Below are 12,712 nucleotides of genomic sequence, written 5' to 3' on the forward strand. Positions count from 1 at the left end.
TTCATTTTGCATCTCAGATTGCGTCTGCTGAGTCAAGCGCCAAAAACACATCATAGTGCATCGTATTTTTTTTATTTTTATTTTCCTACAGTGAAAAGTACATTGGGACATTCCATCAGTCAGCCTAAGAGAAGTCGCCTACAGTGATCTTACCGTGAAACACGCTCACACGATCTCTAGAAAAAGCCAAAGCCAATCGAAGAAGCTCCACTCGTGCCTCTGCCTTCTTACGCGGCGGCCTTTGTTTTCACACGTCGAGGGAAATGACGCTTGATGCTTTGAGGGCACATCATTGCTGTGCCTCCTGAGCGACTGTCCTCGTCACATCCAAATTCAACAAACCGCTCTGCGGCCTCAACACAAGCAGGCAAAGTAGCCCCACCCTAGCGTCCTGTAGCAGCAAATGACGACTTGAAAACAATCGAGTGGCGCCGCGATATAGAATAAATAAACAACTGCCACGACACAGCAAGGAAGACCTTAACATAGTAGTTTGGTGGGAGGGATTATGATGTGTCACTAAAAGCCCCCAAAGAGCTGTTGGGAACGATAGGGGGCGAGGGTCTATTTTTGCATTCTTCCATCAAACGAGGGGGAGGAACAGATACATGACCTGTCAGAGCATTTCAGCCAGCACGCCATGCCCCCCAAAAAAAAGAAAAAAGAAAAAAAAAAAAAAAAAAAAAAAGGCCAAAACCACATCATATAAAGATTTGTTCAATTGCTGCCTCATATTTCTATTTAGTATGAACCTCAGATATATATATATTTTTTTTTTTTTTAAGTTGGCTAGCCGTGGCACAATATTCTTTAAAAAAATGCCACAACCACAAAAAGTTGTAGTTGAAAAATTAGAATGATATAGTCTGTATATATACTTAATTCCTTTAAGTATGGCCGTAATCTTAAATATCAATCAAAAGCGATCATCTATTATCTACAACCTAGTGCTTTTTTTTTTTTTTTACAAAAAAATATTTAGTCAGTGACCTGAAACTTTTCAATATTAATGTATATCATAATGGCTAATAAATATCCATTGCAGCTTATCTCCATTAAAACGATTCCCGAGAGTAGCCTATTTTGCACTTGAGACGTGACCCCCTCCCTGCGGTCTCGGAGCCCTTTGCACGAGCCTGTCATGAGATCTATTTTTAGCCGGCGGTGGGGAAGGTCTCCGAAATCGAAACGAACCCAAACTGACATCCGCTAAAGTGTACCGAGATCAACTTTAGAAAGAACGATAGAAATTGTAGAAAAGCTCCGCTTTGCGCGGCATGCTGCTTGATCTTGCGGGGCGGAGAGAAAAAAAAAAACGGAGAGCGTAACAGTCACGTGTGAAGACATGAGGCCAGCGTGGTAGCACGTACTTCCCTTTGGACCAATCGCAGCCTCCCTCTGGACACACTCGCGCGACACGGCAGGAGTGTGTGCAGAAGGAGCGGCCATCACGAGGGTGGGGCGTCCTGCTTCTGGTAGATGGACGCTTTGTCTTTCAGCAGGTCCACGCACAGGTGACAACTCCAACTCCCTGACGACACAAACGGGGCAATTCACACATTTGCTCAACTGGCCATGTCCAGATTGATTTTTGAGTTTATTGACCTTTTATGTAATAGTTTATTTAATTCTGTTGTATTCTATTTCAGTGACTTTTTCTGTTTTATAAAACAGGACGGCTTAAAAAAGCCAAAAAAAACGCTTTCAGTGCTGATAGGTACTGGGTTTTTTTTTTGGTTTTTTTTTTACAATATGAGATCAAAATGTGACACATTTATCAAATTAAGATGCAGAATATTTCAAATTCCTTCTTGTAACTCTAAGAACTTCAAACATGAAATGAGCGTAAAATAAACATTTGCTTGTAAAACGTTTAAAAGAGTTTTCCACTCAAAAACATTTACTTTTTTTCCCCCTCTTTTTTTTGCAATTTCAGTCTCAAATTTAAAACTAAATTTGATTGTGCTACTATGATTTTTTTGTTCATTGAAATGTATTCTTGTAAAATTGAGAGTTTTCACTTGCCCCATGACTTAACACTATCACATTATTTTATTAATTATTTATTTAATACTTTTATTTTTTTTCTGCTAAAGTGACTGTATTAATAGAAAATTGACGTTTTGATATTTTGCCTCAAGTTCTTTTTTTTTTTTGTCCTAATCAAAGCATTATGAAAATTTAATGTCTGCATACATGCATGTATTACTTGAGCGAACCGGCTTAAAATGAACTCGCCAGATAGTTTTGGCACATTTACCAGCAATATATTCTCCAAAATGAGAACGCTTTTCCAAACTCTACGTCACTTTTCAAACAGGAATCCTATCGTTGAATGTGCTTTCGTGTGGACGGATTTTTGTGGTGTGTAAAAAGTGATCAGAGTGAATTTTTTATTAAATCCGTACACGTACCCTCCGGTGGTTCAGCCATGGGCGGCTTGAGACAGTACATGTGGTAACCTCGATCGCAGTCGTCACAGAAGAGCAGCTGGTCCTTGAAGGGGAAAAACAAAATCTCTCAAAACCCATTTTCAAAAGATTTGGCTTCCCGCGCGTGGCAAAAGGCCAAGTTGAGCTCACGTCATTCTCGGAGGTGCCGCACATGTTGCAGCACTTGCACTCGATGCACTGCCAGCGATACGTCTTGACGGCGGCCATCATGATGGGGGTGAACTGCAGGCAGGACGGGTGGCCTAAAACCCACCACGCTCCTTTTAGCGCCTTTGAGCGAGCCGGTGCGGCGGCGGCGAGCGGCGAGCGGCGCCCCATCACCAACCTGAGCGGCCGCAGTCGGAGCAAGACACCAACTCTTCCGACTGGCCCGTCTTGTGGTTGGTTTTGGAGTCTCCCAAGCAGAAGTCGCAGTACTTATTGGGCAGGGCCAGACCATCCGGGCCTCTCTTGGGGGCTGATCGAGACCAAAAAAAAAAAAAAAAAAAACAAAGAGAGAGAGGCTCAAGTGCCGCGCCGCCAACCAAGACATCCCGCCGAGGCAAACGGGCGCCGAGGGCTTACTTTTGGGCGCCTCCGGCAGTGGCGTTGGCGGCTCGCTGACCTCCATCTCCTCCTTGTCTTCGCCCTCCTCGTCAGCGAGGTGCGAGTGGGTGTAGTGGTAGCTCAGGCCGGGGCGGTTCTTGTAGCGCTTGCCGCAGACTGACGCCAACACCGGAAATGACAACGACATGTGTGACCGCCACAACAACAACAATCAACCAACCACGCGTCCAACAACCGATGCCCCAATTGGCTCAGATATCATCTTAAAATAGTCAAGACTGAAAAAAACAAACCGGGCAATCTTGACTGTTTGCTGCAAACACATTTTGGCGCCCGCTCGGTTGCAGCCGGCAATTAAATGAGGCGTCTTCAAAATGGCTTTGAACCTCATTTCAGTATTACGCGGCGCTTTGTTAATACGGCGTGCGCGTGGCGAAAGGAAGCTGTGGTGTGCATGTGAGGGGGAGCGAGCGCGCGCGTCATCCCGAAGACAAAGTTCTTCTTTCACTTCCTCTGACTAGCACTCCCGCCCGCCGTAATCAGGAAGGATTCAAGAACTTTGGGCCGCCGCCACTTTGACCACAATCGCCCGAGAGGCGGCAAGTCGCGTGATGTGACTTGAGCGGCAACCTCGGAAGGCCAAAGAGGCAAAGCAGGGTTGGACGTACCGGGATAAAAATCAAGGGCCACGTATTTTCACGTCATGAACAACTTTTAGGCGGAAACGGCGAAATGGTTCCGACATGCACTTTGCCCACCCTCTTCGAAAGCGCAGCCGAGGAAGGGCGAGGGAAGGAGAGCCCCTCAGCGGGGGGGGGGGGAAATGAAATGTCGTTCGTTCCATTTAAAAGGCCGCCATATGAAGCCATCCAACTGGGTTGGACTTCAACACTTGTCGGGCAAACACAGTGCAAATGTTAGCCCAACTGAATGGCGTTTGACATTGGCGACTTCAAAACGCTCTAAAATTGCATCAATGGGTGGTTGCCCTCAAAATCTAAAGGAAATTACATACATTTAAAAAAAAATTTTTTTTCATGTATCACTAATAAACACAAGCTAGAACTTAAAATATGAATGGTGCACAGCGGGGAGTGAAAAGACGAAGGGACGAAGAGCACACAGAAAGAAATAAAAAAATAAAATGAATACAAAAAAATCAGGTGCTTCCATCTACAAGGTTCATGCGCAAACTGAAGCACGGCGTGTGTGTTGCGTTGGGACGGCAAATCCCTCGAGTGGCTGCCCTCCCCATTTCAGTTGCCGGCCACACAAGAACGCCAGTGACACTCGACAGCGACATGCAGACGACCAAAGAAAGGAAAGCTGATGTACCTTTTTCAGAAGGTTTGAAAATATGCTTTTGTTTGATAGCGTCTGAAAGAGAGGGGAGGAGACAAGAAAGCACAGACAAGACACTCAGAAGAATGTCATCCCCTCAAGGCGAAAACCGACACGCATTAAGACGGCGATCGAGTCCGCGGCGGCTCGGCCAGCCGTCGGGATCACAAGCGGCGGGGGGGCGCGATGGAGGTCAAGGCAAAGCCGCGGACGGGCGGCGTCACTCACTGTCGCACACGTACGGCTTGTCGCGCTCTTCCAGTGCGGCAGAGTCCAACTTCTTCCTGCTGCTGCCGCCCACGCCGCGACCCTGAACACACACACACACACACACACACACACACACACACACACACACACACACACACACACACACACACACACACACACACACAATCTTGAAACTATGACTTCTCCCGGACACAAGTTGCTCAAGTGTGTTTTTGTTCACCTTCCCCTTGCCTTTGCCTCGTCTCTTGGGCGCGTCTTCCTCGTAGTCGTCGTCGTCCAGGTCGTCGAGGAAGTCGTCTGGCTCCAGGATCTTCTGCCGTGTGGACGTCATTTTTGATTCACTTATAAAAGCAAACAACTCGGACAATGTGGTTGCACAAGTGCGCACACCCTCTTATCACTGTATTCGCCGTCAACCTCAAATGGGATTAAGTGCACGACTGCCACTGTTTATAGAGGGCCTCTGATTAACCAAATATGAAGTTCAGATGTTCTAGTCGTCTTTTTCTGCCATTCTGTTTCTCCCGCCCATTTAAAGTTAACATTCGCTTGCGCGTTTAATCCTTACAATACCCCTCCAACCCACTGAAATCACAATGCAACTTACTTACTTGACACACTTTCTAAACAAATCGTCAATCTATGTCAACCACCTTTCTGACGCGTGCGGCAGGATTCGGGCCGGCGCTGTAGTCGCCGTGGTTGGAGTCTTCCTCAGACGCCCGGGGATCGGCGGCTGCGCGTTTCTCCAGGGAGTCGCCCTTCAGCAAGGCCTCCAGGCTGCTGCCGTCAGACGACGAGAGCGCATCCTTCTTCGGTCCCAAATCGAGCTCTGCGCAGCCAAACACAAAAGCGGGGCGCCGTCATGCCGCGCGAGTGTCCAAAGAGCGCGGCCCGTTCGAGAGCATCCCGCTCCAAGATACCCGACTTCGCCGAGGGGAAGACGAGACGAGGGTCCTCGGGAGGATGAGATCTTCGCTTCTTGCGCCACCTCCTGGACGGGTACGTGTAGAGCTGGCCGGGAGCCCTGCCTGAGGAACAAGAAGAACTTCTATGAAACGCCACCTGCCATGCTTCTCTACATTCGCTTAGGACGGAAGGAAGAAAGAAAGTGTGGGGTTAGTGAAGTGACAACACAAAGCAACATCTGAATGCAGCATTTGACACATACTCATTTTTCAAATTTTGTGTGGTGAGAAGCAGAGCGACGTTGATCCCTACCAGGCCCCCTGTGCCTTTTCTCCATCCAAATGTAGCAGTTGCTCTGAGCCACGCCCGTCTGGGAGTCCAGGAAGGGCATGCGGACGCTCCTCTCCGCGCACAGGCGAGCGTTGTAGTTATGGCATTGCTCCATGGCATCTCTGTAATATTGCTCTCCCAACCTGCTGACACGCCAAAAAAAAAAAAAAAAAAGAGATTATTGAGAGTGCGCTCTTGCTGTTAGGACATGTTTGGTTTTTGGGCTGACAGCTTTTCAGGTTCGCAAGCCGTGGAAATACTGGAAGACGTTCCTATGCTGCAGCTTTCGACATCACATAAGGACACGTCGGTTTTAGAATAGACAGCTCTTCCTGGGGAGGAGGGGCCGGCACTGATTTATAACCCATTATCTCACGAGGGTGGGGTCTCGCTTGGCTTCCTGCTTTCAGGAGAGACATGCAGCTGGATGTGAGAATGTCAGTAACAACAAGCAAGGGGGAAAAAAAAAAAAAAAAAAAAAAGGTGTTATATTTGAGTGAAACGTATGCCATGCTCAATAAAAGTTTGCGTTTCTGAACAGTAGTTGATTAAATCAAAACATTTTCATCAGAATTGCAAGGCGTAACAGCACGGTATCAAGTATCGATACGAGTAGTGCAGAAAACTCAAATGTAGGTTCTTTGGCCGTGGAATTTATTTTGTACCTATTTCAACAGGTAACAAAATTAAACAAAGTCCCAACTCCAAAGGAGCAGTTCTGAAAGATCACAAAAATATGCTTTTCAGCAACTAGTAGAATACAAGTTCCACAGGAAAACGTGTATATGTGAACGTGTTCACAATTTTTAGTTTTCACATCCTCAACTACCATAAATGCTGACTGAATAAATGACTTAAACGGAGTGGAGGAAAGTTTAGGTGACGCTTTGCGATTGTTGAGCTCAAGGACAGCTGGGCTATTTCGATGGCATCTGAAGTCCACAAAACACCAGCCGTAAAAATTAAAACTCCGAGCAGAACTGAGGAACGACGCGGAGAATTGAGTTGAGCACATTAATAACTGTAGTACAGAACGACTAACTCGTCCAGTAATTTGATACTTTGAATGAGTGTCATAATGAGGAGCATTCAATTCAATTTGGAACTTGTAGTCAACCAGTTACCCCCAAACGCCAACTTTGGCTAACTTTAGCCAGTTAGCGTGACAGACACCTGGCGTGTGCTTACCAACCGACGTGAGCTAGATGTCAAAATAAATAGCATTAAAAGATTGAAAACTAATCACACCCACACGCATATATATACAGACAGCATATACATTTGCCGCATCCCAGTGGTTCGACGCATTCAAGACGCCAAACGCGTGCCTGCTAACTTCCATTGTAGGACATGTTCGACCATCAGAACACTCGACGACGTTCCGACATGCGTTTGATAACCTTCAAACGTCCAGTGTGAATGTTGTTCGGGCTACGCAGTGACGCAAATGATAGTCTAATAATGAAATGGTCCTCGTGGGTTGGCCTCAGTTTTTGTCGTCTAAAAGCGAGACAAGTGTGTAGGAAAGTGGAACACTTACAGTTTGACAACATTTTCGACAACAGCTGCCATCTTGCTTGAGGATGCGGCCAAGGGGCTGCTGGGAAATGTTTTCCCAGTGTCGCCACTTAGCACCACTTAGCGGCCATCGCTCGTCATTGCAAGAGTATTTTGTCAAGACAGGAAGTGAACCCCCGTGTTTTGCGGTGATACGTTCCACGCCCGAATACAAATATTTATGTTGTACACCTCACATGCGTTAAAAACATTTAAGATGATAAAACGTGGTTAAATGTTGCAGTATGAAGCTTCTGTCAGCCGAGCTGGAATTTCTACAGAGCTGTCACTTTGATGACGCTACCTCACCAACGTGTGAAACATTTTTATTCTATTTTGAAGCACAGCCGGTGTGGAAAAGAGATGGATTCTTCAGAAGAGACTAACTAGTACTGTATGTTTATATTTGCTGGTACAAAAACGCAAAACAATGTGTTGTTAAGCTAGATGTTTACAATGTTACGTAAAATGCGTCATTTCCAGTGGGCCAAGCGCAGGAATGTCGCCATTCGACAGAAAATATAAAAGGTAAAATAAAGTACGGTTTTAATATCGCACAGATGTTTTATAGCTGTATAACTTTTTTCGTATACAGCAGTGTGTTCCAACTTTGAGCTAAGGCATATTTTACATTACAAAACAGCACAACACACCATCAAACTAAAATATCACAAAAAGTATATATACTGAAATCATGATCTTGTCTGAATTTACTCACATATTTACTTTGCACGAAAGAGCTTGTTTAGCTGAACACAAAACTATAATTCTATGTATAAATGGCAACATTTAGATACCCAGATTAATTGTAACATCTGCCATCTAGTGGATGAACACTTGTTCTGCCCGTCATTATACGCCATTGGCATAGAAAGAGGAACAAAGGCATATTTGCAGTAAGGAGTGTTAAACTTAGCTGTTTCTTTCCCCCAGTAATTGACCCAAATAAAACCAGTTCATAATTCACTCCACAAAAAAACCCACCTTTTTGATTAAACCAGATTTTATTATTCCTAAGATTGTAGCTGTAGATACAGAAGTCAACAAACATTTCTGGAATTGTAATGAAAATGCTCCACGGCACACTGACACCATGTGGAAGAGTCTGCTGTTACAGACACGTACCTGAAAAATGGACAGCAATTACACTTTTTTTTTTTTTTTTTTGCAGTAAGTTGCATTAGTAACAGTAGTAGTAATAGTAACAACAGTAGCAATAATGATCATAATAGCAATTAATAATAGTAGTGTTATTAACAACTACAGAGGAAGAAAACAGACATTGTCAAAAGCAAAGAGAAAATGAAAAGTTTTATCCAATGCTGCAAGACAAACCACTGGATGAAAAAAGGACCAGTTCCAACGAGACTGCAAATACCTTGCCTCTTTCTACAAAAATCACCCCTTTTCAGTGCACCCCCCCTCCTCCAACTTCTATGAAATAGTTCACACATCAAAGCTGTACTTCATTCAGAACTTTTATTTTCACGAGTGTTCTCGCAGCCAACCAACTTTTCCTTCTTGTCAAAAGTCCTCTGAGGAGAACTGCACACGCTTCAAGCATGCAGTGCAGTTTATGTGAGGGTGGAAGAGAGCACTTGTTTTTTTTTTTTTGCTTCCATGACCAATTTGGCCCAACCCAAGTGGATTCATTTACATTCAAATGAGTTGAAGTAAGACAATACTCTGCATGACCTTTGACCTCAGGACTCATCCACCGTGACATTTGAATCATTGTGCTCAATGTAACAGTGCCAATGGTCACTTGTTTATGCATTATTAACCCTTGTAACTGTAGCTTCTGTAGACCAAAGTGGACATTTGGTCACCCTGTACTCGGATTGGAGCAATGGTTGTACTGGTTGCACATTCATTTGGAACTACAAAGTAAGGCCAAGTATTACAGTCCAAACCAGTGCAACCATTATGTAGGTTTAAATCTCCCCGCCATTGTCGTCGTGATCAGCACATAACGGATGACCATTAACAGATTACCTGTAACATAACCCAAACTTTACAGTTTAGTATTGTCATCAAGTTACCTCTTGTTGAACTTTGGCAGTTAGAAAAGGCAAATTGACACCTGGATGAAAGTGACAATTATCAATATGTATTTATAGAAAAGTGCTCTACTACCTCACGGAATACCGTTTAACATGTACAGTGGTGTGAAGGTTCTAATAGAACGCCTAATGTGTTTTTCATCGACCGAGCTATCTTATTTCTATTGATTATAGATGCCAATTACACATAACGCTGTTCTCCCACCCTGATAACGAAGCAATCACGTTCTCAGCATAAATCCGCACAGATGGGTTGATTGATGGTGATACACAAAGATAAACAAACCTACAGTATAGTCATGCCACAAAGCACAAATATCATTTTAGAGGAATCAAAACGTGTCCCTATTTGACAAGACCTTGATGCTCATTGGGCCTATTGTACCTACATAGATAGTCCATAGCCCAATTAGATCACATTCTTATCTCCATATTGTCAAAGCTTATTTAGGGAGAGTGAATGGAGGGTATGTAGGTTTGTGTACAGGGGTCGGGGGTATCTTTTCAAGTAAGGCAGCAATCCCGCAGCGCACGTATTCTCCCCCACATCAAATCCACAACAGCCATGTCAGCTGTGATTGGACACGTGCTGCCATCCATCCCCCGTCTGCCACACCAAATGTGCTTCAGCTTTTTATCTACCAACAGCCCCCAAATGCCAGAGTGATGATTGAAAGAAAAGAAAGAAAACTCCTTGGTCATGTCAGTTTACAGAAAAAAAAAAAAAAAGCCCAGAAGTAAACAAAAAGCATTTATCTGCAAAAAAGAATTCCAGTACTATTTTGTATTCGTGTTCAATTTTTATCTGCATTTGAGTACCAAAAAGTAGCATCCATCAGGCTGTTATTTGATGAGGAGTAATATTGACGTGCAAAATCCACATCACCACAACACCCGCTCGCACACACACACACACACACACACCAAACAGACACACACTAGAAAAACTAATTTTCTCTGCTTTGTACAGACAAAAAAAAAAAAACATCACAAATCAAGCAGAAAAGTCACTCCAATGATAATCAATTCAGGCAAATTTAGCAATACAAAAAACAAAACAAAACAAAAAAAGCTTATTAAATATATAAATTTTCCCAATTTAATTTGTGTTCACTTACTGCAGACTGCTAAAATTAAATGAGCTTTATTTAAAAAAAAAAAAAAAAAACTCAAGTACCATCATTCCTAAGAGAAATTATTATTATAATACATACAAGGATAAACCCAACATTCTCCACTAGTTTTACTTTGTTTCTCTCCACAACATGGATAATCAAATCAATTAGTTCTCTTCAAACCAGCAATAACAAAAGATAAATAATCATCAGAACAGCATTAATATTGGTCAGGTTAATAACATCAAGCTCAAAAGCAGAAAACAGAGGGTCTGAGGCGATTGCTCCAAAAGAGAAAAAGAGCTTTCATCAATTGGGGCGTCACGACGGCAGGAACACAAAGCTCACACAATGCGGGCGAAACCAATTAGTGGACCAGAGATGAACGGGACAACCCCGCCCCGCCCCGCCCCGCCCCGCCCCTCTCCTCAAACAACATTAGTTGCGTTAATTACTGTGTGTGGTGTGTCTCTGGATGAGGGCTTCCGTGGTTGAGGTGCACTTAGTTGGGAAATACTGGTGAACCAAAAAAAGAAAGCGACAGATAAAACCAGAGGAAAAAAAAAAAAGAAAAGAGTACATTTTCTGCAGCTGTCGAAATTCAGCGCGCCTCGCGGCCGCGCTGAGGCCAGTGTGTTGTTTGGACTTCTACGTCTGCCTCGTTCAAGTTTGTGGGTGGGTTCCATCCATGATTTTGACAAAAGTCCTATTTTTTCTTGCCAAAGAAGCTGAACCTCTTCTCCCGATCTTTGTCTTTGCCGTCTTTGTTGCGCATGGTCACGCCTCCGGTGTCGACTGAGCCGCCGGGCGAGATGGGCGAGATGGGGGGCATGGTCATGGCGCGGCTGAGGACCCGCGGACCTCCGGGCGAGTCCCCTGATCCCGATGGAATGGAGCTGAGGATGGAGCGGATCCAGGAGCTCATTTCCGCCTTCAAGTGGACAAAGACAGTTTGAGTCAAGCGATTGATTCGCGTCACAAATGCGACCCATTTAGAAAGCCTTTATCGTAGATTACCTCATCTTTGGCTTGGAACAGGAACTCCTTTCCATCCCCGAGCCTGAAAGCACAACATTCACACGGTCAGTTGACTCCAAAGTCAGGAAACCAAACTTTCTCCCAGACACCCTTCGAAGGAGTAGATCGCAGTCATTGACTTACTTTTCAGGATACGGCTCAGTAGTTTTTACCCCAGATGGAACAAAATCCATTTTAAAAGGCCACTAGTTGAAGAAATACAGTAATAAGGCGATAGCTCGCTATTCACTCACCGGAGCTTGAATACATGTTTCCTCTTCTTATAGTCATGTGCGATCTCGCAAACAGCCTCCCCAAGGCTGATGGGGACCTCTCCGTGGTATGGAATCCCATTAGTAGCACTCTTGCCATCTTTGTAGAAACCCAGACTTCCTTTTCTTAGGACACAGTAGACATTCTGCCATGACCTATGAGATGATACAAAAGCAATTAGAAGCGTACAGATGAACACACACACACACACACACACACAAAAAAAGCAGAGTTTATTTTGATTGTTACCTGGTAGCTGCCTTCTTACTGTGCGATTCCATCTCTTGTTTTCGACAAAGTATGCCCTCCATGGTGTCCGGGTCGGCGTCGGCCCCCCCTCGGCCCGGTAACGTGGCCGACGGCTCGAGGCGCGAGGAGGCCAGGCCGCTGTCCCGACCTGGTCCGTTTTCCGATTCCGAGCCCTGCCGTTCCGGAGGGGAACATGAGTGGAGGTGGGGGCGGAGGAGGGCGGATGTCGACGGGGGGACGTGGGGGAGCAAAGCAGCTATTCACATGGCGAAGCTCGAATGACAGTCGCCGCAAGTATTCAGTTCGGCACGTCTGCGTGATGACGCAGCACCGCGCGCGCGTTATGTTTAACCGTACGTTTACAGTCGCTTGCACAGTTGAGACATACAATTACACTGTAGCCGCACTTTACCGGAAAATTATGTGCCACACCTGTCATAAATAGTTCAGAAATGATACAGCTTAAAACGAAAGACACAGCACCGCTGGAATACGTTTTTTTTTTTGTTTTTTTTCGGCGTCTTATTGAGTGTATGCTGATCAGGCAATCTAGCTAAGGCAACTGTCGAAACACAGGGAAGGACTAGAGCAAACTACATATAAATTCCACAAATACCACCACATATAC

General features: G+C 44.7%; 2 protein-coding genes across 4 annotated transcripts in view; both read right to left on the reverse strand.

Annotated features, from left to right (window-relative positions):
- Window positions 1-53: 53 nt before the first annotated feature.
- dpf2 (double PHD fingers 2) lies at window positions 54-7,489 on the reverse strand. Of its 2 annotated transcripts, XM_086013078.1 has the most exons (12): window positions 7,351-7,489; window positions 5,793-5,953; window positions 5,495-5,602; window positions 5,225-5,403; window positions 4,792-4,884; window positions 4,569-4,650; window positions 4,335-4,376; window positions 3,018-3,155; window positions 2,779-2,910; window positions 2,583-2,695; window positions 2,415-2,496; window positions 54-1,531 (listed from the first exon to the last, which is right to left on the reverse strand). In XM_086013078.1, exons 1-12 carry the CDS (start codon window positions 7,380-7,382, stop codon window positions 1,449-1,451), a joined length of 1,245 nt encoding a protein of 414 aa, XP_085869204.1. In that variant the 5' UTR covers window positions 7,383-7,489; the 3' UTR covers window positions 54-1,448. The 2 variants fall into 2 exon arrangements, with proteins under 2 accessions (XP_085869204.1, XP_085869205.1); XM_086013079.1 differs by lacking the exon at window positions 4,335-4,376.
- Window positions 7,490-8,832: 1,343 nt separating this feature from the next.
- The window catches only part of sptbn2 (spectrin, beta, non-erythrocytic 2), a 34,618-nt gene continuing 30,738 nt past the window's right edge, over window positions 8,833-12,712 (reverse strand). For both annotated transcript variants that reach the window (XM_086057444.1, XM_086057445.1), the window contains 4 exons: window positions 12,085-12,257; window positions 11,817-11,990; window positions 11,563-11,605; window positions 8,833-11,476 (listed from right to left, as the gene is read on the reverse strand). In XM_086057444.1, coding sequence (XP_085913570.1) covers window positions 11,252-11,476; window positions 11,563-11,605; window positions 11,817-11,990; window positions 12,085-12,257 — 615 coding nt within the window. In that variant the 3' untranslated portion in view covers window positions 8,833-11,251. The remainder of the gene's footprint in view (window positions 11,477-11,562; window positions 11,606-11,816; window positions 11,991-12,084; window positions 12,258-12,712) is intronic.

This window comes from Filicampus tigris, chromosome 17, assembly GCF_054856515.1.
Source record: "Filicampus tigris isolate MCC_2025a chromosome 17, RoL_Ftig_1.0, whole genome shotgun sequence".
In the NCBI taxonomy this organism is placed as follows: domain Eukaryota; kingdom Metazoa; phylum Chordata; class Actinopteri; order Syngnathiformes; family Syngnathidae; genus Filicampus; species Filicampus tigris.

What these genes read in the sequence shown, in the direction of transcription:
- dpf2 (XM_086013078.1), bottom strand. Translation starts at nt 7,382, where the DNA reads ATGGCAGCTGTTGTCGAAAATGTTGTCAAACT. An exon ending in GAGGCAAAGGCAAGGGGAAG is followed by an intron (nt 4,651 to 4,791) that starts GTGAACAAAAAC and finishes GTGTGTGTTCAG; the next exon opens with GGTCGCGGCGTGGGCGGCAG. An exon ending in CAAGCCGTACGTGTGCGACA is followed by an intron (nt 4,377 to 4,568) that starts GTGAGTGACGCC and finishes CCTCTCTTTCAG; the next exon opens with ACGCTATCAAACAAAAGCAT.